Here is a 24,437-nt window from a genome sequence, read left to right on the forward strand (position 1 = left end):
TGTGTGATGTCTAATAATGTGACTGGAAGGGAGGACGGTTCAGGGAGAAGAGTCAATGGGAAAAAGGTGGGGAGAGAAACAGCTAACAACCAAGGCACAGACTGCTGAAAGAAATGCCTACTGCCAGAAATGGAGCTCAGGTGGGAGATGCTGGAGCTTTCTTTACAAGGGAGTAGAGGTGGTTGATGTGATATCCAGGGTGAGAGGAATCTCTGTCCCAGGTAGTTGGCAGGAGCAGTGGAGACTTCAGCTCCGCTGTTGATCACTAACTGAGTAGAGTCAGAACTAATGATCTTGTCTCAAATTCCCAAGAGAAAGTCTTCCAACTTCCAAAGCTAAATGTATTCTAATTGTTAATCCCCCTTCCTGACCCTGGCCTGCTAGACATTAAGATCTTGACCCATTCCTCTGAGGTAAACCTCTTCACACAGCTGTCTTCCACGTGCCAGGACTCAGGCTCTTCAGCGAACACAGCACAGCAGAACCTCTCCACTCTGAGTGCACACACATATGAGCGCACAGCTTCCTGTCTGAGGACTGGGATGAATTTGCATGTGTACTTTATCTTATCCTGCTTCTTACAGAAGTGAATGACAGGCAGCTGTCGGATGCACTTCTCTATTTCACTCTCTAGATACACAAGATAGCTCTTCTCCGCTTCAAAACCAACTATTTGCTTTTCTTTTTCATCTAAGCCAATGAACAAATATCCCCCGTCAGTGTTGGCAAATGCAGACAGAGTTTTAGGGAGAATATCTTTAACTCGTTGTAACAACTTTTTTGTTTCGAACGATTTATATTCAACATTTTTGGATTCGCTAAAGGAGAATTTTTCTTCTGTGAGTTCTGCCTGGTTAAAAAAAGCCGCAGCCAGCTCTTGCACATCCCGTTCTTCTTGCACGTGGAGCTCTTCTTGTCCGGGGATGCGGAGTTCTTCTCGCACATCTTCCCCAGGCCTTTTGTCAGACGACATTTTTTTTATTGGAGATCTTAATCCAGGGTTCTCCAGGTCTTTGAAAAATTGCAGAGCAGTACGCAAGTCCATTGGAGGACAGGAGGCCCCATTTCTCTCGTACAAGTTGGTTGCAATGGTGGCAGGCTTCAAACCAGAGTTATCCAGACTGCATGGTTTCACAGAGATGACAAAGCAGCGTCCTTCCTGTTTGAAGTCTAGTTGGTTCTGAGCAAGTGGCATAATAGCCTTGAAAGAGGTCTCCAAATCTTCTCTTATTCTGTGTTTGTTGTAATTACAGTCTTGATTTTTAATATGAGCCCTGACCTTGCCTCCTTGGGAATTCAGCAGAGCACACACAGCAGGTAAAATGTTTGTCTTCTGTTTCCCAAGACCATCCTGCCCACTTTTCATTCCAAGAGTGACTTCTACATTTAGAACCAGCTCAGCGGAGGTGCTTTCAGGATCGATGGTGATGTTCTGTTCCACCCCAGCCATTCTGTTCCCAGACAGAAATTCTTTCCTGGAAGACAGGCAGAACCATTAGAATAAGGCTGAAGAGGTAGAGCAAATTCTATACTGAGAAGCTAACAGCAAAATTGTACACTGGGTGAGTTCCATGGCACTGCGCAGTGTGCAGGTGGGGGAATAAGCCATTTGGAGATAGATATTAGGCCATGATAGCGCACATATGTAGTGACTCTCAGGTCTGTTGCTATCCTTCATTATGATCCATCTGTATTTTAGCTTCATCTTATCAGTAATTTATTTCCTTCTTCATATTTAACATGATACAACGTGAATTTTGTGTCTTTCCATAAACTACAAGGGCAATTTACCTAATTTTTTTCTTAAAGATGTAGGTTTTCTATAAAGCCACTGATACTTTTTCTTGAACAATTTCAGATGTTCATTCATCAAGTGTGATGATCTCTCTTCATGGAGAGTCCCTTAGCAAAATTGTCCCTTGGGACCTAAGGGACACAGAACAATAGAGAAGGGAATTTGTTTTCTTTCTTTCTAGGAATAAATTTCACTCACAAACTTTGGCCATTGATCTTAGGGAGGACGACCTGAGTTGTGGTCCTCTCTTCTTGTTAGACCGCCACATATTTCCAGGGAGGTGTGGTTCTTACAGTTTAAACAGAATCACTAGGCTTCTTTCCTTTCAAAGCTGATGCTGTAATTACTACTCCTGTGGTCATGAAGCCTCTGGGGGGTTACCAGGTCAACAAGGTGGAACCATCTAAATGGTCCCAGTGTTTTGATAAAAGGAACTCCAGATAGCTAAGCTCACGCTGTATGTCATGTCACAGTGAGATGCTGGTGGTCTTCAAACAAAAGAGGATTGTCACTAGATCCTGACCACAACGGCGACAGCATCTTCATTTTGACCTTTTGCCACCTACACTGCAAGGAAAAATGTCTATATTCGTATTCCACCAAACTGTGCCACTCTGTCAGATCAGTGTCAGAATGACACAGGCTGGGTCTCTGTGCCTCTCACCCGCCGGGGTTTCCTCTTAAGAGCCAGCAGGGTCCATTGTTCTGCAAATGGAGAATAAAATGATATGACACCTGTTAACTACTTTTGTTGTTGTTGTTGCCTTAAGATCTTTTTTTTTATTTTGTGCTTATGGGTATTTTGCATACATGTGTGTCTATTACCGTGTGTGTGTGCGTGCGTGCGTGTGTGTGTGTGTGTGTGTGTGTGTGTGTGTGGTGTTCATAGAGGTCATAAGACAGCACTGAATCCTCTGGGACTGGATGCTTGTCTGTAGGTGGGTGCTGGAAACAGATCCCTGGTCCTCTGCAAGAGCAGCCAGTGCTCTTAACCACTGAGCCATCTTTCTAGCCTGAGCTCTCCCAGTTTTGAAACTGACTTCTTTTTGATTGGGCATACATGTTGTTGCCGTCAACCTCTGACTTGTAATTCAGTGGGTCTCTGGTTTTTAATGTTTCTGTGGGAGAAAGAGTACTCAGGATGGTTTTCCTTGTTTTTTTCCTGCCCAGTGTGGGCTTTAACTCCTAAGCAATCCTCCTGCCTCAGTCTCCTGAATAACTGTGACCATAGAAACGTCCTATTACTTTGTTACCTTAGCACTAAAGTTAATTTACTGGCAATTGTTTTAAGTTTGCATCTATGAGGTTCTTTCCGCTATTGTTGTGGGTGGATGATCATGTCAAGTGTAACAGCATCATAAAATGAGTCCCAAGGATGTGGGGGAACCTCAGTGAAAGGACACTTGCCTGATATGCACTGTGCCCAACCTATACATAAAATTAAATTATATTAAATGGCTTCAATATTTTACAGACATGAACTCATTGTGTTGCCATCCTATATGAAAGCGAAGAAGAGAATTTGGAATCTTGCTTTTCCATGGCGTCACATATTATTCACAATCAAGTTTGTATAATTATAATGAACGGGTTTTTTTTTTGTTTTTTTTTTTTTTGTTTTTTTTTGGATTTTTTTGAGACAGGATTTCTCCGTAGCTTTTTGGTTCCTGTCCTGGAACTAGCTCTTGTAGACCAGGCTGGGCTTGAACTCACAGAGATCCACCTGCCTCTGCCTCCCAAGTGCTGAAATTAAAGGCGTGCGCCACCACCGCCCAGCTCACGAACTCTTCTTAAAAAGACTCTAACCCGCTGCCCAATCCCACATGCAACATTAATGTGAGAGTAAGGAATCCCCTGTTACTCCAACTATACTAGCGTCGTGGCTCAGTGTGACTGAGGTTTGGGTATGCTAATCACATCTGGTTTTCTTTAAGCCCAAGAGTTCTCTCATGGAGTCCCTAGTCCTATACACATCATAGTTCAGGCATCTATCAAGATCTGCTGGAATGGGTGGGAGGCCAGAACAAGTAGACAAAACAGAGATAGATCCAGAAAGTATGAAGTGGAACTCCGAAGGAGCAAAACCATGTGAAGAAGGAGTTGGAATTTCTGGAAATGAAGATTTAGTCTACATCATGAGGCCATACTGGGCCTTCTGTCTCAGGTCTGTAAACTAGCAAAGAATCATCTGAGTACATACAGCTATGTGTATGGAGAGAGAAGCTTTGGAAATCAGAACTACTGGGTCAAGTGATGAACACCTAAGAATTTGGAAATGAACTAGAAAATGATGCCCTAGAGGATGGCATCAGTCTTTGCTCTACCAGGTTTATCTTGGGCAAGCCTATAGAGCTGCATCTAGTGCCTCTAGGAGATCACACTGTGACTGCAGACCTAGAACCAACTGCACCATGCACAGCATACCTTAGGGTTGCCTAGGAACGCGAAGATGCCTTCCTGAGAGAATTTCATTCAGAGAAGCCCTCAGGGGAGAAAGCTTTTGACTTGAACTCAAGACATTCTAGAGGAAGAGATGCTGAGGCAGAAGTCCTGACTCCTGGCAGAGGAACACCAATGGGACACAGCCATCTGTGCTTAAGTTCAGAGCTCCACAATAGTCTCAGTGTAACAGCGCTGTGCCTAGACAGCAGAGAGAGATGTCTGCTTCTGCCGTGCTGATCTTTCTTCTCCTTATCACAACAAGTTAATGTTGGTAGATCCTATTTCCTCCATGGGATGCTGCCCCAAACTTGGGACCAGTTTCCCTGAGGGCTTTCCAGATGATATCTTCACTCCAAAGCAAGGGGAAATGGGGAGTCGGGGGGTTGGGGTTGCATGCCTGTCATCTCAGCACTTGCAAAACTGAGTCTGAAGACAACCTGGGCTATATTTTTAGCAAGATTCTGTCTGCCATAGTCTGTTTGCAGGGTAGGCATTGGGTAGAGAGCTATGAGTAGAGAGGAGACAGGGAGACCAAAGAAAAACAAAACCGAAAGTCTTGTAAGATTACGGGAAATGCAGTTTCATTTCTGCCCAGTTAGAAGCTGCAGCCCCACCCTGTTCTATTCATTGCTGAGCAGTATCTGTTCATTTCCTCTCAGCACCTCCCATTCAGCACCTTGTTTTAAGCCAGCATCCCTAGTCCACTCCCCAACATCAAAAGGGGAAGGAACCATATCTCACCCCAAAGTGAAACTCAAGGAAACTGGTGTGGAATCATCTTATAGGAAATCTGAGGGCTAACCTGGGACCCAGGCTCTCTAATTTCATGCCTGAACTATGAAAAATTTTATGACTTAAATTCCCGTGGGCATCTACCTGGAAAGCAGTCCTCAACTAGTAAGCTGGAGTCTGGAGTGCATGAATTCTGGTCCCTGAATGAAACTCACTGATCTTCCACAACCTTTGAGTCTGGTTTAAACACTAGTTTTTCCTTGTAAAATTCTCTAGAGTGTTCACTGGAGAAAATTCTTTCAGAGCTCAACTCACAACTTTGGCTGTTGTTACCTTTAGCAGGAAATGATGGCATTCAGACAGATGTCCCTAGTTCTGCAGGCAGTGCCTTTCGGCAGGAGGGAATAAAATGGGGTGGGGACACAAGAGTGGGAGACGATGCCTCTTGGGAAACAAATAACCCTGGCGCATTCCCTGTTAGGATGATGCATTGCCTCTTGGAAGATCATGTTCTCATTCTAGATAAAAAAAAATTCTCAGGACTCTCGGGTTCTTAGATCTCTTTAGTTCTGGGATGCAGTTCCTCCCTGCCTAATGGCAAATTTCCCCTAACATTCTACAGAGTCTTGTCTCTGAGAAGATGGAGCCCCCCCCCCCCCCCCCCCCGCCCCGCAGAGGGTCTTGGAGTCCTGCACAAACCTGGCCTGTGCATAACCTCTTCTCCCTGCCTCACTTCCCCTGCTTGACCCTCTCAGAACCCAGGTTTCCTCTCTCAGGGATCTGTAAGTACCGCAACCCAAGCAGCACGAGGGACTTTGTTTTGATCCCATTCTCCCTAAACTTCCAAGCCCTCAGCACCTGTGAAGGAATCTATGAAGATGCACAGGAGCCAAAGTTTCGAGAAAGAAGTCAAAGCAACCAGGCTCCTCTCCAGGGCTGGGTGTTGCTCTGGAAGTGCTCCCTCCTCATCCCAGAGCCAGCAGAGTGAATTCTGGGTGGGCATGGGGAAAGAGAGGGATAAAAATGTTGAGATGGTGAATGCTACCACAGAGTGTAGCTCACTTACCTATAAAGCTGCTCCAATGAATCTCTCCGGCTTGATGCCTCCTGTGAGCTGGCTGTGCTGTGGACACCTGCTGGACGAAGCAGGGAAGTTCGAGCCTGGGACAGACTCCCACAGCAGGGGCTTGATGGCTGTCACCAGATTTCCTTCGCAAGTGGATTTGAAAGTGCCAAATTTCAGTACTTGTGGTCGCACTAAACTTTCCTCTTTGTGGATCTTTGCGGTGTGAGCGGATTCCTCCACTCTCAATACGGAGTTCAGTTTTGGAGAACCTGTGATTCATCAGTTAGCGTCAAACCAGGAAGTGTGAGAACTCTCTCTAAGCTCTTTGATCCCTTTCTGTGATTGTCACTCAGCCTGTCAAAAGTGAAGAACTGGGCTCCTAGAACTTGGTAACTCAGCCTTCACAACTTCACCAGAATCCTCAGAGCAAAGGTGCTGTCTCTGCCCTCAGACAGAGAAGGTGACACTAGGGACAGGCAGGAACACCTGTCAGAGCCTTGCAGGGAAGGAGCACGGGGAGGGAGACTGAGCCAGGGGAGGAAGTGTGGGATGCTGGCTCATAAGATGCAAGCTGTATCTCCTAGGTCTTTGGGAAGATGGGGGATCTGTGGGAGTCTCCATGTACTACCCTAAGCAGACAAGAATCATCCACCACTTTTTCTTTGTGCCCTGACTTATGATAATTATGGCAATACAAGTCTCTGACTCACAACATTTAAGAACCACCAACCAGGTGTGGGGAGAAAGGAGAGACTTTAGGGTAGAGAGGAGAGGTGAGAAAGAAAATAGAGGGAGTGAGGAAGAGGCAAGAGCTTAGGCAAAGGAGAGAGAAGAGGGGAGGCCGGGGGCAGCAGAACGGGTCTTCAGACACCCCAGCTGTGGGTGCCTCTCCACCAGGAACCTCAGGCAGGTAAAAGAGCCCGTGGGTGACTCTAGCACCCTTGCTCAGGACACCCCAGTTGAAGGTGAAGGGAGCAGAATTGAGACTTCTGCATCCTGCCCTGTGCTCCTCTCCGACCTTGACACCTGTAGGCAGAGAAACTGTTCATTTCATAGACTGCGGTTGGATCACTTGCCACACACCTGTAGTGACCGCAGCAATGCTGCCTGGATCCTGTCGTCTTCTGGACTTTCCATCACCGGGATTATCCTGCGATGCTGGAACCTCAAGGAAATGGTGCCCAAGGCCTTGAATCTAAGCTTGATCTACCAACGCAAACTTGTGTCCAGATGACCATGTGAACCTGATGGACAGTTTTCCAACACTTGACATTTCAGAATTAATTATTTTCCTGAATCATTAAAATGTCAGTTTGCATCTCACATGTTGCCAAATATTTATTAATATATGTTATATATATGTAAGATATGTATACTCCTATGTACATTATGAAATGTCATTCAGATTAAATAAAAATGAAATTATGTTATTTGCAGGAAGGAAAACAGAAAATATTAGAAAAAAATCTTTTTGGTGAATAAAATATTTCAGACCCAGAGCTGCAAATATTGCTTCTTTTCTCATCTATATGGAACTTCACTTTATGCTGAGTGAGAACCATGTCTCAAGGTGGGAGGAAGGGAACAAGAGAAGATGAAGAGGCCAAAGAATGACAAAGGTTACATGCTTTCTCTTATCGCAGAACCCATTTCTGTGTATACACACATATATGGACACCCTAGGGGACTGTGGGATTGGCAAGGTGGCCATCAGGAGGGAAGAGGAGGAAGCGGGGAGGGTAACAGGATATGGATGTGGGTGAATTACAAGGGCAGGTGTGTGTGAAGATATAACGAGGCACATTGTTATATTTGTTGGCTAAAAATAATTTAAACACAAACAGATCCTCTGTCTGTTCAACAGCAGGAGGCATGTCTCGGAGCTCAGAAGGATCTCCTCATTACCTTGGAAAACATCTGCCAGAGCAGACAAAAGCCCCATCCTGAAAACCTTTGGATAACAACTGGAAAGCATTGGGGTGATTGTCACACCCCACATGCGTCAGTCAGGATGTTGGCTCCAGGGCCACAATAGGCTTGTTGGGAGCCTACAGCACCACTGTGGTCATTGGGCTTCTCTGCAGGAGCAACCGGCTCCAAAGTCAGCATCTAATCATGCGTGAATTATGGTCTGATGTGCTACCTCATGAGATCCAAGAGATCTGAGAACACAGGGCCAGACAGGAGAATCGTGGGAGACCCCGAGGGACATTACCAGAGGGACTATAATTTACTAATGCACCCCTTACCAGAGGGTGATACAGGTCTGAAGGTTAGGAGAAAATCTGCTTGACCCCACAAAATTTTACATGAATGCAATCTTAGAAGTTATGTAGAAATTGGCCGGCATGGAGGAGATGATCACACATGGATGTTAAGCATGGGCTGAAGCATCCAGGAGACATGGAGTCAAGTCAGTCCTGTGCCTCCAGATGGAACAGCAGCAGAAAGTGTCTCTGGAAGGGCTGACGAACTGCACTGCCCAGAATGTGCCAGGCTAATAATTCATCAACATTCTTCGGCCTTCCCATCATCCTCTTGTCCCTGTGGCCTTGGTAGCCAATGGCAAGGAACCACTCATGCAGACCCATGACAGGATGCTCAGAACTCTGCTCCTTGTGGCTATCCCTGCTGTTCTCTGGAAGCCCTGCGTGGCTCGCTTCAGCCCCACGATCTGGTTCTCGTTGTCGATACGGTACTGACACAGCAAGCCTTTGTGTGCTTGCAGTGCGGTTAGCAACACACTTACTTTCAGATTTTCTACTCCAAGGCAGCTGAGAGGGTTTATATCTAGGATTATCATCTTTCCTTCAAATGATATAAGGGAGGTAATATTATTTTTTTTTTACTTTTATCTATAAAGGTGTTTTTAACAAAAAAAATTCAGACAATTTTTGTAGCATGATTTTCCATGGTGTGGAAATCTTAAACAGACCCTAACACAACCCAACAACTTGCAACATGCTAAAGGGAATTCTAGAGTCTGTTTTGAAGGAAAGCCACACATATGCACATACACATTCTTTCACACACAAATACAAACATTTAATTTAAGAATCTTAATAATTTCTGTGTTTTTTTTAGTTGTAGAGGTTACTAAACTTGGGGCTAGCACATGCTAACATGCTTTTTGCATCTGGTATATACCTTGAACCTAGATTGACATAGCAAAATGTCTGTCAGTGTTTAGTTAGAAGAATACTCCTAGTGTTGTATCATGTGTTAGGGTTTATGTGTCGCAGGAAGGAGATACCACAGACTGAGTGGCTTAACGGAAATTCATTTCCCACAGTTCCTGTGGTTTTGGAGTCCAAGACCAAGACTGAGGCAGAGCAGGGTTCACTGTGGGGGGGGGGGCGCTCTACTCAGCTGCCAGTCAATCTATGCTCCCATGGCCACAGGGACATAAGGAATAGGAAGAAAGCACCCTGCCAAGTCACCTCCTAAGGACATGGTCCATGTGCTGTTTCACCCTGAGGACTTTGTTTAGCCTTGCTCACCTCCTTAGTGGCACCACGTCCACTTTAGGGTGAGTGAAGATGACACACTCAGTTTATAACACTGTCCCTGAGACTATAACCAAAGGAAGGGAATTCCAGTTCAAGAGGAACTTAACTTGAAATTGATATGCTGATGACTAATCTCCAGTGTCAACCTGAGCACACTTAGATGTTTCTAGGAAACTTGTCTCTGCTCTGTTGGTGGGAAACTCTCTACAGAGGTTTAGCTCGGAGGGAAGATGTACCCGACATGGGGTCTGTATCCCATGGCCTGGTGTCCTGGGCTGAATAAACCCGGGAAGACACCAGGAAACCAGCATTCACTCCTCTCTGCTGCCTCAGTTTGCACACAGTGGACCTGTTACCTCACACTCCATCCCTCATAGCTAGAGGCCCTCCAGCCACCCCTCCATCCCTGCTGCCATGATGGACTCTGCCCTCGGGATGCTGTCATGGCAACCAGCAATGTAAACAGTGCACACTTCAGAGGGAAGCAGCAGAACTAAACTGTAGACACGTCATAGACGTCATAGACGCTGATTGGCTTTGGTGGGGCTGGAGTGATTCATGGGTTCACGGGAATAAACCTAGGTCATCTAAGTTACACCCTCAGCAAACACTTCTATACAATGTTTAATTATTTAAGACAAGGTGTTGGATATATCTTAGCCTGACTTGGGCACCTTATTTAGCCTTATAGCCTCTTATCAAACTTTTAATTCTACTGCCTTGTCTTCTTAGTGCTATACCCATGTGCTATCAAACCAGGCTGAACTAGGTTCAAGAATATTCAGATTCATTGGTTTTATTTCATGTGTCTCGAGTGTTTTCATTGCAGGCATATCTGTCCTGCTATGTGCACAGTGCCTGTAGAGTTCAGGAGAGAACATCACATCTCAAGGAACTGAAATTACAGATAGTTTTGGAGCTCCATGTGAGTCTGGGACCTGACCTGGGCTTTTAATAAGAGCAACAAGTGCTCTTAACCCCTGAACCATCTCTCTAGCCCCACTAGACTCACTGAATTCTAAAGATGTCCCTCCCCATTTCTGTTCCTCTTAGGGCTCATATACCCTGTTAGTGTCAGATTGTTTTTCTCTATGATAGCCTGAGACAGTAATTTTATGAGTGCCCTGTTATTTCTTTCGTTAAAAATGACAATTAGGTTGTATTATCACAAAGCTAAGCCTCTTGGCACACAACTGTAAGCTCAACACTTGTGAAGTTGTGAGAAAAGGATCCTAAGTTCTATCTTCTCCTCTGTGACTTACTGAGTTCAAGACCAGCTTGGGCCACACAAGACGCAAAACCAAACCAAACCAAACCAAACCAAACCAAACCAAACCGTGTTTCTTCTTTTATCATAATGTAGTCTTAGTCTGAGTCATTCTAAATCAAACTTTGAAGATAAGTTTTGTTTTTCCCACCTCTTTCGTGCTGTGCTCCCAAAGCCTTGGGGTGGGTTGCTCTGAGCCTGCTCAGTGTCTGCAGGGTTTGCCTGAGCACTGGCCTCTGAGCTGTCACAGTGTCACTTATCCTCAGGACGTGAGCAGGTGTGAGTCTCTGCAGTGCCCACCGCCCACTGTAAGGGCACACAATGTCCTTATGAGACTGATAGGAGCGGCCATCCGTGAAGACCAATATTTACAAGGCCGTGTGAGAGGCAAGGCACATCTGTTTCACAACTGGTATAGGTGCTTTGCCATTGGTCCCTGGGACTTCTGCAGCCATGGCCTTTGCCTTGACTTTCAGTATCAGACATAAGTTCTCTCCATCGTTTGGGGGGGAATATGACCTTAAATCCAATTGGAAAATGATTGAACCCTTTCTCCTCATGCCAGTATCACAACAGAGGGCCCATTGTCTTTGCTATAGGAACAGAAAATGTAATAGGTGGCTTTGATTTTTATTTCTATATCTGGTTTTACATTTAACGTTGATTCAGCTATTCTGAGTGATAGGGGAATTGACCCCATGAAGTGTTCTCACTAAGAAGACCCACAGATACAATAGGGATAAAATATGCCTTCCTTAGTCCAGTGGTGGCGGTTCACACCTTCAATCCCTGCACTCAAGTGGCAGAGGCAGGCAGATCTCTGAGTCTGAGGCCAGCCTGGACTATAAGTGAGTTCCAGGACAAACAGGACTACACAGAGAAACCCTGTCTCAACGAACAAACAAGAAACCTGCTCTTGCCAGTCTGTCCCACACCCCCACACATGTGGACTCACCAACCCTATATTACCACCTTCCTCACCCCCAACACTGAGAGCACAGCCAGTGGCTACAGGAAGAATTTCTCACAGACTTTACACTAAGCAGGTGTCTTGGTTAGGGTTGCTATTTCTGCACTGACACCATGACCATAAAGCAGGAGTTGGAGGGAACAGTTTATTTAGCTTACACTTCCACAGTGTCATCGGCCTTGAAGGAAGCCTGAACAAGAACTCAAACAGAGCAGGAACCTGGAGGCAGGAGCCTATGCAGAGGTTGGGCTGTCCCACATCAATCACTAGTTTAGAAAATGTCCTATACAGCTCTCCTGGGCAGTAGAGTCTAAAAGCTAGCCCTACCCCTTATTAGCTGTGGCACACAGGTGAGCTGGCCCTACCACTCACAGGGGCAATGTGAAGAGCAGATCCAGGTGGCACAGGTGCAGAAGAGTGGGCAGATAGACCAACAAGGACAAGACCCAGGGTTTTGAATTGGCTCACCCCAGCATCTAACCTATTCATGAACAGCTAGAACATGGGAAGGGGCTGGTCCTGTAGAAGCATAGCTGCAGGATCTCCATGACATCGACAACAACAGTATATCTGAACGGGGTACAGGGGAAGGTCCAGTACTGTTAGGGTAGCAAAACCAGAATCCTGGAATCAGACAAATAACTCATTGCAAACCAAGAAACCATTTTCAAGTAAAGATGTTTGAATAAAAGGGTACACTTTCCATGGTGAGCTTGTTATTTTAAATCTTTATTTAGTTTTTGCTTTTCTTCTGCAAGTGAGGTTGAAACACCAGATGGAGGTTATGGAGGGAAAAAAGAGGTGAGTGGAATTGGGGTGCAATTCACAAAGAATCAACAAAAAGTTAAACAAAAGATGAAAGAATGAAAGAAAAGAAGAAAGGAAGGAAAGAAAGAAGGAAGGAAGGAAAGGAGTTAGAAAAAGAGGAAGGAAGAAAGGGAGGGAGGGAGGTAGGGAGGGAGGGAAGGAGGGAGGGAGGGAGGAAACAAGGGAGGGAAGGAGGGAGGGAGGGAGAAAAATGTCTGCACTGCAGGCTTGGCTGAAGCCCGATCTTATGAAGAAGGCATTTCCTTTGGTCTACTGAAGTCCATCCACAGCTAGCAGGGAATAGTTGGTTGGCAGCAGAACTCTGCTGAGAAATCCTCTCCAGTAACACAGCTTCAGGGATTTGCAGGCTTGGCCCACTTGTAGCCATGAAGTCCTTCAGCTGTGACAGGCCTAAAGGATATCATTGTCACAGGCTCTAGGTGTTCCTTGAGAGCCTCAGGTAACACATAACCAGTGGGCATGCGTGAAGTCACCAATGGTACCAGAGGCTTACTTGCCATCCATCAGGCTCTTGACCCATTCCTCAGTGGTAAACTTCTTCACACAGCTGTCTTCCACATGCCAGGACTCGGGCTCTGCAGCGAACACAGCACAGCAGAATTTCTCCACTCTGAGTGCACACACATATGAGCACACGGCTCCCTGTCTGAAGACTGGGATGAATTTGCATGTGTACTTTATCTTCTCCTGCTCCTCACAGAAGTGAGTGACAGGCAGCTGTCGAATGCACTTCTCTATTTCACTTTCTAGATGCACAAGATCGCTCTTCTCTGCTTCAAAACCAATTATTTGCTGATTGTTTCTATCCAAACCAATGAACAAATATCCCCCGTTAGTGTTTGCAAGCGCAGATACATTTCGAGGGATGAGTTCTTTGATGCATTTTCGCAGCTGTTTCACAGAAAGCAATGTAACTTCAACATGGGTGGATCTGGTGAAGGGGAAGTCTTCCTGGTGCTGAAATTGTGTCTTATTAAAAACCGCAGCAGCCAGGTCCTCCAGGTCGCTCTCTTCTTCTACTCCAGGGCAGGCTCTGCTTGCAGGCAGCTCTGGTCTGACACAGGATCTCCCTCCCACTTCCACCAGGTCTTGGAGGAACTTGAGAGCAGCAGCGGCATTCACTTCTATTGAAAATGAAAAGCTTCTAATGTACAAATTGGGTCTCAGGGTGTAGAACGGCAGACCGAAGACATCCATACTCCATGCTTTCATATAGATATTCAAGTAGCCTCCACGCGTCATGAAGTCCAGATGCCTCCCCACAAACGACAGACATTTACAAAGAGAGGCTTCCAAATCCAGTCCCAATCCATCCCTGGGAAGGCTAAAATTTTCATTTTCATTTTTAGCCTTGATCATCCCACCTCCAGAGTTCAGGAGGGCACACACAGCTCGAGAGATGTTTTCATTCTCCCATTTTCTGAAGGATTGGTTCTTCATCTTCTTTCTATTCTTCTCCCCAAGTGTGATTGCTTCCACCTTTAGAACCAGCTTAGCATAGTCTGTTTCCAGATCCTCGGTGATGGCCATGTCCCCAGCAGCGTTTTCATTTTCAACCTGAATTTCCTTCCTGTAAAACAGACAGAGCCTTTTAGAATGAGACCTAACAGGAGAAAGCAAATTCTGTACTGTGAAGCCAACAGCACAATCCCTGGGTACGTATTTTCCAAGATCAGGTTACTTACAGGAGGAGAAACGGTTATTTTTCACAGCTTTTGCATTCATTGGCCAAGCTTATTTGCCTACTAAGTTTTCAGATGTGATGTTCCAAGTATAGTTAAGTCCTTTGAATTTTCAATTCTAGTTTAATATTCACTATCTCTTTTCCAGTCATTAATACTGTCTTCAGTCTCCTCCAAGCAACCCCCCATTGGAATCTCCGTGATTTTTGTCTTTTATGTAGCAAAGGCTTTAGTTACACAATTTTTTTAGACTTATTTATTTTATGCCTATTGGTGTTTAGCCTGAAATTATGTCTGGGAACCATGTGCATGCAGTAGCTCTGAGGCCAGAAGAGGGCACCAGATCCCTTGGAACTGGAGTTTCAGATGGTTGTAAGCCCCATATGGGTATTGAATTCTGGTGTTCTGGAAGAGCAGCCAGCACTCCTCAGCACCGAGCCCTCTCTCAATCCCAGCTTTCAAATTTATGATTAGTATCCGTTCTGTCCATTTTGCAATTAGGCTATTTCATTATGTTTGACTAAGTTTATTATCTCCTTGGATATCAACCCCTTAGCAGACTGTGTGTTGCAAACCTTTTCTCCCTCTGTGAATTGTCTGTGTTTGTCATTGATTCCTTTGTTTTGCAAGAATATCCCACTTTGATGAAATCTCAGATCAATTTGGGAATTTTTTTTATTGTGCTTTAGGAAACATCTGCATTGATTTTTCTCTCTGTTCCTGTGACAATTATCCAGACAAAAAGCAACTTTGTGATAGAAAATGGTTTATTTGCAAATAATTCAACATCACCACCCACCAAAGAGGGATGCAGAGCAGGAACTTGAAGGAGGCCTGCTTGCTGTTCCACACAATATTACCTTTGACCAAAGAACCCACTACACAGCCTAGGAAATATACCAGAAACCATGGGGGATGGAGCTGACCCGCTAGCTTTCTTATGCTGCTGTAGTCTCCCTGCCTAGGGAATGGAGCTCTCCAAAGTCGTCTAGGCCCTCCTACATCAATTATCAACACAATCTTACATACATGCCCACAGCCAATCAGATACTGGCTCAATTGATGAACTCTTCCCACATAATTCTAGGTTCTGTCCAGTTGACAGTAGAGCCAATCAAGGCAACATCCAAATGACCTTTGCCAAAACCAATGTCATAGAACTTTTCTTCTAAGTCTTCTTTTTTTTTCAGTTTTTCAGTTTCTTACATTTTTTATTGTTTTATATTGATATGTTTATCATTTTCTATTCAGCTTGTGTAATGTGGTATCAGAAAAGTTCTAATCTCATTTTCTTCAAGTGTTTCAATGACTTTATCTACTGTCTAGGGTCTTGCCTCTCTCAGAAGGCGATTCTGGCCATTAACTTCCTGCTTTTGCATTAGTCATAATTTCCTGTTTTTCACAAACCTTGTGAGCTTTGACTGAAAATGGGTCAGTTAGGAAAGCAGCTAGCACTGCTAATCTTCCAGGGCACCTCCATACCTGTCTACTGATTAGCTGGGCAGGCCCTCATCCTCTGTCTCAGTATGAGGTCACATTAAGGTCTCCGTGGCTGGGCAGGTGACTCTGTAGGTAAAGTGCTTGTTTTACAAGCTTGAGGACCTGAGTTTGGATTGCCAGCACCCACATGGAAAACTGAGAGAGACTGCATGTGCCTAGCATCCCAGTGTTGGCAGACAAAGGGGGAACCCCTGGGTCTAATTAACCAGGTAGCTCCTTCTCAAATTATAACACTGACTCCGGAGGAAATTTTCTCAGAAGGGAACTTGGGGTTCAGGATGTTATTCTTAAAAACGATCCCCGGGCGGGGAGCGGGAGGGCACGCTCCACGCGCGTGGTGGCGGCAGGTAACGAACACATAATAACAGGAAATAGCCATAAGTATTTATTAAGGAAGAAGGAGAGAGAGAAAGAAAGAGAGAAGAGATAAAAGGAGAGAAAAGAAATAAAAGGAAAAGGGAGAAAACACGTGCACACGCCATCTTTGGCGGGCAAGTCAGAGTTAATGGGAGTGGGCGTGGCTTGTCCCTTAAAGCTACAGGAAAGCACAACTCAGGGTGTCTAGTCAGCTACCTTTGGAAGCAAAGAGAATGACATTTGGATAGCTTACTCTGCCACAATGGCAGGCTGATAATAAAATCAAAGAAAAAGGGGACAGGTGTGACTGAGCTGCCCAGATGTGAGCACATTTTCCCTAATGCCCTGCAAATGATCTTCATCTCCACCCAAAAGGCTGCAAGGAGCCTAGCATGGTGCTGACCCTGTGAGGTTGATGTGGGCACTGTGAGCTTGAGACATGGAAAAAATGAACAATGAATCACAGGCCAGCATGGGCTACACACCCAGACCCTGTGGGCCTCCTTCCCCTCTAAAATACTAAAGCAAAACAACAACCATCATAAACAGGAACTAAAGCAGCCTGTACTGCTGAGAAGGGAACAATTTCATTTCTTTTTCTTTCTTTCTTTTTTTTTTTTTTTTTTTTTTTTTTGGTTTTTTTCGAGTTAGGGTTTCTCTGTGGCTTTGGTGCCTGTGCTGGAACTAGCTCTGTAGACCAGGCTGGTCTCGAACTCCCAGAGATCCGCCTGCCTCTGCCTCCTGAGTGCTGGGATTAAAGGCGTGCGCTACCACCGCCCGACCGAACAATTTCATTTCTGAGAAGGGAACAGTTTCGTTTTCTGAAAAGGGAGAAGTTTCGTTTCTGCCAATGTTGGTAGTTACAACTCCACCCTGTTCTTTGCACTGCTGAGCAGTCAGTTCCTCATTCCTTCCCAGCCCCTCCTGTCCAGCGCCTCATTCTCAGGCACAGTCCTAAGCCAGAACCCATGATTCACTCTCCATATGGAAAGGAGACAGTCGCATCTCACACCCAAATCCCAAAGCACAATACTCATGTCCCCAGGAGTTTTGAACCTCAAGGGGAATACAATACAGTCATATTTAAAGGTGCTGTGGGCTAGCCTGGGACACAGACCATCTCACTCCTAAACCTGTGACTATGGTAAATTTTCAATGGTTCAAAATTCACTTTTTTTCTACATGTATCTGGGACTCAATCCTTCAGAAAGAAACAGGACAGGTGAACCACAAATCCAGGCATGTAAATTCATTAAACTCCCACGAGCTTTAGCTGTGGTTTACAAATCAGATTTTCCAACCCTAATTCCACTCCCAAATTGTGTTGTGCCCTGGAGAAAATTCCCTGAGACTTTGACATGGGATTTAAGGTGTCTTGTTAGCTGTCTCCAGCGGGGAAGAACATGGCATTCTGATGTCAGCACTGCAGACTGGCAGGAAAACCCCCTAGGACAGGAGCAGGAGCTGCCTCTGGAGAACAGTGAGACCTGGAGCCCTCTTTGGGCTCCTCTAAGGTGCTCTGCTTTGGTTTAGGAGAGCAGTGTCAGCTTCTCTGGACTCTAGTGTACTTCTTTCTTCATCTAGACTGCAGTTCCTGCCTGCCTGCTGGACATAGTTACCCAACTTCCCACTGGGTCAGATCTCCAAGAGAACAGGGAAGGCTGCAGAGGCGCTGGAGACCAGCAGGAGCCTGATCCACCCACACCCTCTGCTGCCTGCCTCACTAGTTCTGGCTCAGACAAGGCAGAGCCTGAGCTTAAACCCTCCCTCCACCCTAAGCAGACAAAGGCATTTGACTCACCCACAGCTTGCCCAAGTCCTCCACAGCCTGTACTTAGTCAAAATGAGCTATGAAGACTCCAAAAGCCAATGGTCCAAGTCGAAACAGAAACAAACAAGGGTCCCCTGATAGAAAATAATTGTATTGATGACCCCCTATATGATCCCAGAGCCACTAGACTGTACCGGGACTGGAAGGGAGAAACAGAAAGGGCAAAACCCCTTTATGGTTGGGGCTTGAGCAGGCTCTAACGAAGTGATCACTTACCCCTGAGTTCTGCGGTTGCCTAGCTGAGTTGTTTGAAGTCTGGGGCTCATATCTTCTCCCAGTCAGCCCCCTGGTGTTTTGAGGCAGTCTACAGTCACCTGAGGAAGACCCTCCCCACTGCGAGGTCTTCCAGGGTGGGCTATGTCACTTGTCCAGTCCTAGCTACAGCTCCGGTTGTGTCCCCTCCTCCAAGCTTAACCTAGTCCTTTGTTCTTTGCTCCCCTGATCATTGCAGAGCTTGCTGCTGCCTCAGTGCTGGTGCCATATTGGAAATTTGAGAATTGCTGTAGTTAACCATACCACCCTCTCTGTACCAAACTCTCACTGTTTGCTGATGATATGATAGTTCACATAAATGACTCCAAAAATTTTACCAAGGAACTTCTACAACGCATAAATGTAATGAGCAGTAATGTAGCAGGATACAAGATTAACTCATAGCCAGGCAGTGGTGGCACAAGCCTTTAATCCCAGCACTTGAGAGGCAGAGGCAGGCGGATCTCTTTGAGTTTGAGACCAGCCCGGTCTACAAGAGCTAGTTCCAGGACAGGCTCCAAAGCCACAGAGAAACCCTGTCTCGAAAAAACAAAAAAAAAAAACAAAAACAAAAAAAAAAGATTAACTCATAAAAATCAGTAGCCCTTCTGTACACAGATGATAAAAAGCTGAGAAAGAAATCAGAGAATCAACACCCTTCACAAAAGCCACAAATAGCATAAAATATCTCAGAGTAACTCTAACCAAACAAGTGGAAGACCTGTACGACAAGAACTTTAAATCTTTGAAGAAAGAAATTGAAGAAGACTCCAGAAAGTGGAAAGATCTACCATACTCTTGGGTAGGAAGAATTAACATAGTAAAAATGGCAATTTTACCAAAAACAATCTACAGATTCAATGCAATGCCCATCAAAATCCCAGTAAAATTCTTTACAGACCTCGAAAGAATGGTACTCTGTCAGGAGCCATTTTCCCAAAAAGTATAGTGGGGACCGTTGTCCTGGGGATGTATTCAGAGAGTCCCACACCCCAACTATATTGAGAATTGTTTGTTGTCAGAGCCCACCCCACACCCAACTATCTTGAGAGCTATCTGTTAGCAGAACCTGCCCCACATTCCAACTATCTAGAGAACTGTTTGTGGTTGGAATCACAAAAGGAACGATTCTGCTTGCACAGAGAACACTAGGTGTGTGGACTTGTGACCTCCTGACAGATGATGACTCGTGATCATTGCAGCAAGATCCCTTCCTGCCCTTGCCATGACCCTGCCCCCATCCCAAGTCAAATTCCTCATCCAAGGGCTATATAAGCTGCTGCCATTACACTAATAAACGGAGGCTTTGACAACAGATCTTGCTTGGCCTAGTTCCTCTTTCCTGCCCATGTCTTTTCAGATAGTACCTCTTCGGGAGCCTGGAATAACTGACCTGCCAGGCGGGTTACAACCCTAGACTAACTGACCCACTGGGCGGTTACAGTACTCAACTTCATATGGAAAAGTAAAAAACCCAGGATATCCAAAACAATTCTGTACAATAAAAGAACTTCTGGAGGCATCACAATCCCTGACTTCAAACTCTACTACAGAGCTATAGTACTGAAAACAGCCTGGTATTGGCATAAAAACAGACAGGAGAACCAATGGAATCGAATCAAAGACCTGGATATTAATCCACACACCTTCAAACACTTGATTTTTGACGAAGAACCAAAAAAATAATCAAATGGAAAAAAAGAAAGCATATTTAAAAAATGGTGCTGGCATAACTGGATATTAACATGTAGGAGAATGAAAATAGATCCATATCTATCACCATGCACAAAACTCAAAGACTTCAACATAAAGCCAGCCACACTGAATCTCATAGAAGAGAAAGTGGGAAGTAAACTTGAACACATTGGCATAGGAGACCACTTCCTAAATATAACCCCAGTAGCACAGACACTGAGATAAACAATTATCTCCTCCTGAAACTGAAAAGCTTCTGTAAAGCAAAGGACATGGTCAACAAGACAAAATGACAGCCTACAGAATGGGAAAAGATCTTCACTAACCCCACATCAGACAGAGGTCTGATCTCCAAAATATACAAAGAACTCAAGAAATTGGCCATCAGAAGCACAAATAATCCAATAAAAAAATGAAGTACAGACCTAAATAGAGAACTCTCAACAGAGGAATCTCAAATGACTACAAGCCACTGAAGGAAATGCTCAACATCCTTAGTCAGCAGAGATATGCAAATCAAAACAACTCTGAGATTCCATCTTACACCTGTAAGAATGGCCAAGATCAAAAACAGTGATGACAACTTATGCTGGAGAGGTTGTAAAGAAAGGAAACACTTTTTCATTGCTGGTGGGAATGCAAGCTGGTACAACCCCTTTGAATGTCAGTGTGGCGATTTCTCAGATAGTTAGGAAACAACCTTCCTCAAGACCCAGTAATACCACTTTGGGGTATATATCCAAAGGATGCTCAATCGTGCCACAAGGACATGTGCTCAACTATGTTCATAGCAGCATTGTTTGTCGTAGCAGAACCTGGAAACAACCTAAGTATCCCTCAACCAAAGAATGTCAGGAGCCATTTTCCCAAAGATTATACCAGGACAGGAGCCATTTTCCCAAAGATTATAGCAGGGACTATTGTCCTAAGGATGTTTGTGGGGAGCCCCACATCCAACTATCTTGAGAACTATTTGTTAGCAGAACCCGCCCCACATCCAACTATCTAGAGAATTGTTTGTGGTTGGAATCACAAAAGAAAGATTCCGCTTTCACAAAAGAACACTAGGTGTGTCAACTTGTGACCTTTGCTGCCTGGGCAAGGTCCCTTCTTGCCCTTGCTATGCTCCTGCCCCCATCCCAAGCCAAATTCCTCATTCAAGGGCTATATAAGCCACAACCATTTCACTGATAAAGAGAGACCTTGACAAATTGAGAACAGAATCTTGTCTGGCTTTGCTTGGTCTCCATTTCTCCCTCCCGCCCATGTCTTTTCAGATAGCGCCTCTTCGGAACCTTGGAATAACTGACCCACTGGGCGGGTTACAGAAGAATGGATAAGAAAAATGTGGTACATTTACACAATGGAGTACTACACAGCAGATAAAAATGACATAATGGGGCTGGAGAGATGGCTCAGTGGTTAAGAGCACTGCCTGCCCTTCCAAAGGTCCTGAGTTCAATTCCCAGCAACCACATGGTGGCTCACAGCCATCTGTAATGAGGTCTGGTGCCCTCTTCTGGCCTGCAAGCATACACACAGACAGAATATTGTATACATAATAAATAAATAAATATTTAAAAAAAAATGACATAATGAATTTTGCAGGCAAATGGATGGAGCTAGAACACATCACTTTGAGTGGATTCAAGATGTTTGAGGGTTATTTTAAAAACATTGATGTAGGATGTCCTTCTGTATATGTGTTGTCTTTATTGGTTGATGAGTAAAGCTGCTTTGGCCAATGGCTTAGCACCAAAAAGCTAGACAGAAAGTCCAAACAATGATGCAGAGAGAAAGGGGAGGCAAATGATGCCATGCCGCTGTCAAAGGAGAAAAAGGTCTGAATATTACCGGCAAGCCATGAGCCTCATGTTCATATAAACTACTCGACATGGGCTAATTTATAGTTAGGGCTAGCCAGTAAGAGGTCTAAGCCATTGGCCAAACAATTATATTTACTATATTAGCCTCTGAGTGATTATTTAATAAGCAGCTGGGGGAACTACCGAGTGGGAGAGAAACTAATCCAGGGTACCAGCAGGACAGAGAATACGCCCTTCTACAACACACTTTCCCCTTTTACACATTTAATTGCACTCTGCAAAGCGCACCCTTACAATTTAATGTGGTATGTTTAAGTGTGTGTGTGCACAACGAGGAGGTGCACACGTGTGTGCACATGCTTGTGCACATGTGCCTGCGCTTGTAGAGACCAGAGGACAATAGCAGATGTCATTGGCTTAGAATCACCAATCAGACTAAGCTGGCCATTGAGGGGTCTTCCTGTCTCCACTTCCCCAACACTGGAATTGCAATCATGGCATTTTATGTGGGGTTTAGGTATCAGATTCAGGTCCTCCTCTGTGCAAGGCAAGCAGTGGGTGGTCACAATCAACCAGGGGTGGCACGGCCCTTTTTAGACCTGAGCTGGTGGAGAACACAGATGTCTCCTCCCCCAGACTTCTTGATTTGGGTAGTTACAATCAACCAACAACCCCCCTTTCACACCACACCAACAATTATTTGAAAGGACTTAGCCATAGTGTATGGAGAATCCAAAAAGATGGATACCGATGAACAGGAAGGAATAGGGAGGGACTTGGAGTTCTTGTGGTCTTTCTTGGTTTGTGATGGCTGGAGAGATGCTCTCTTTCTTGCTGGGTCTTCAGCCAAAAAGGAAGTTCAGCAAGTTTCTTCTTGGCCTCTCTGTGATATGGCGTAAAAGAATGTCAGATAGAATTTATTATAAAATATTCAGCTTGAATAGGATAAGGAAAGGGAGGACTTACGAAGCCAGAGCTCCCGTGAAGCACAGGAAAAACAAAGAGGGCGCTGGGAGCACACCCGCAAGATTTATAGGTAAATATTAGTCTAAGGGGATCCTGCCCTGCAAGCAAGGTGATTGGCTGGGCTTCCCCTACATCTCTGAGTTAGCAGATTTTCACCCCAACATCAGACTCCTGAGTCTTTACTGGTAGATAGAATGATAGAGACTTGGTTAAAAACTACTTTTGGTGGCAGCAGCAGAGCCAGTGTTGGTGGATGGGAAGTCCCACCAGGCTATGGCCTTAGTGGCAGAGGGGTTGCAGGTGGTAGTGACAATGTCAGTAGAGTCTGGTGCAGACGATAAGCCAACAGGGAAACAGCAGTTCGAAGCCCTAAGGCGGCTGTGTTGATGTCTGTGGAGCCTATTGCCACCATATAGAGACCTGTAGTCTGAGCTGCCACCTTGGGCCATGTTGTTATCTGAGGACCATGGTGCCATGGGGGCCATGCCAATCTTAGTGGCCCACACTGCCACCTGAGGCCATAGAGACATCCTGGCCCCAGCAGCTGCAGATGTCCATGTCTGGGTCCTTTGTCCTACCACAACTAGTGTCTGTTGATGTCACTGGCCCATGATGCCACTAAAGGCCACACCATGTTGGTGTCTGTGTTGGGCTGTCACCTGGGCCAAGTCTTTTTGAGTGGTCAGTGCTGTCAGCTGGCTTCATGTGATTTATTTGGGAGTTGGGTGTCAGGCCCCAAAAAGAGCCCCACGGAGTCCAAAGAATCAAAGAGTAAAACACAAACAAACAAACAACTGCATATGTGTGCACCCAGTTCATCTGCCCTGTCAGGAATTCTCGTCATGGTCAACCCGTCTTTTGATGACCTCCATCAAAAGTTTCAGCAGGTACCACTTCACAAATGAATATGTACAACGAGGACATTGCTTCCTTTATGAAGAAACCCCAACCTTCCAAATGAATATGTAATACTCCCATGTAATCTCAATGCTGTAACACTTTTACAGGTGTTAATTTATAGCACAAACAACATGACAACAGGAATGGAAAACATACAACACATCAACCAGTAAAGAACAATATCGACTTATACTATCAAGACTTCAAAAGGGGGGCTGGAGAGATGGCTCAGAGGTTAAGAGCACTGACTGCTCTTCCAGAGGTCCTGAGTTCAATTCCCAGCAACCACATGGTGGCTCACAGCCATCTGTAATGAGATCTGGTGCCCTCTTCTGGCCAGCAGGCGTACATGGAGGCAGAATGTTGTATACATAATAAATAAATCTTTAAAAAAAAAAAAAAGACTTCAAAAGGGAACAATATTACAAAGATGTTACTGTAGCTCATGCGATAGCCCCATAGAGAGAACGTGCATGGCCTAATGCCTGACACCTGTTGACCTTTTGAAGCCTTACATCAACAGATACATTGCTTTTCTTTAATACACAATGAACAATTGTATTCCTTTTCTCGTGACTTTGACTTTCTTGGAGACCTCCATATTTACTACCTGCTGCTGTAAGCCATCTCCATTTATTTTATGCATATCCTGAGCCTTGCCTCTGTGATTTAGAATATGTGGAAAGTCCTCCTTGGGTTGTCACATACAAATCACAGATTTAACAGCAATAGCACACACAGCTGAGCAGCAACACTGTGACCAAATGTTGCTTTACACTGCCTTCTTCATCATTTTCTTCACTAACTTCTCTAGGGAGA

At 45.0% G+C, this 24,437-nt stretch overlaps 2 protein-coding genes across 2 annotated transcripts; both read right to left on the reverse strand.

Annotated features, from left to right (window-relative positions):
- Positions 1-346: 346 nt before the first annotated feature.
- LOC121456211 (schlafen family member 12-like) lies at positions 347-6,159 on the reverse strand. The gene is made up of 2 exons (XM_041664100.1): positions 6,036-6,159; positions 347-1,475 (listed from the first exon to the last, which is right to left on the reverse strand). Exon 2 carries the CDS (start codon positions 1,448-1,450, stop codon positions 347-349), a length of 1,104 nt encoding a protein of 367 aa, XP_041520034.1. The 5' UTR covers positions 1,451-1,475; positions 6,036-6,159.
- Positions 6,160-12,785: 6,626 nt separating this feature from the next.
- LOC121457067 (schlafen family member 12-like) lies at positions 12,786-18,373 on the reverse strand. Its single transcript, XM_041665707.1, has 2 exons — positions 18,196-18,373; positions 12,786-14,179 (listed from the first exon to the last, which is right to left on the reverse strand). The coding sequence occupies exons 1-2, from the start codon at positions 18,243-18,245 to the stop codon at positions 13,099-13,101; spliced, it is 1,131 nt and encodes a 376-aa protein (XP_041521641.1). The 5' UTR covers positions 18,246-18,373; the 3' UTR covers positions 12,786-13,098.
- Between the last annotated feature and the right edge of the window lie 6,064 nt (positions 18,374-24,437).

The sequence above is a fragment of the Microtus oregoni genome, unplaced genomic scaffold (assembly GCF_018167655.1).
Source record: "Microtus oregoni isolate MIOR12 unplaced genomic scaffold, Mior012 000015F_ref0000493, whole genome shotgun sequence".
In the NCBI taxonomy this organism is placed as follows: Eukaryota; Metazoa; Chordata; class Mammalia; order Rodentia; family Cricetidae; genus Microtus; species Microtus oregoni.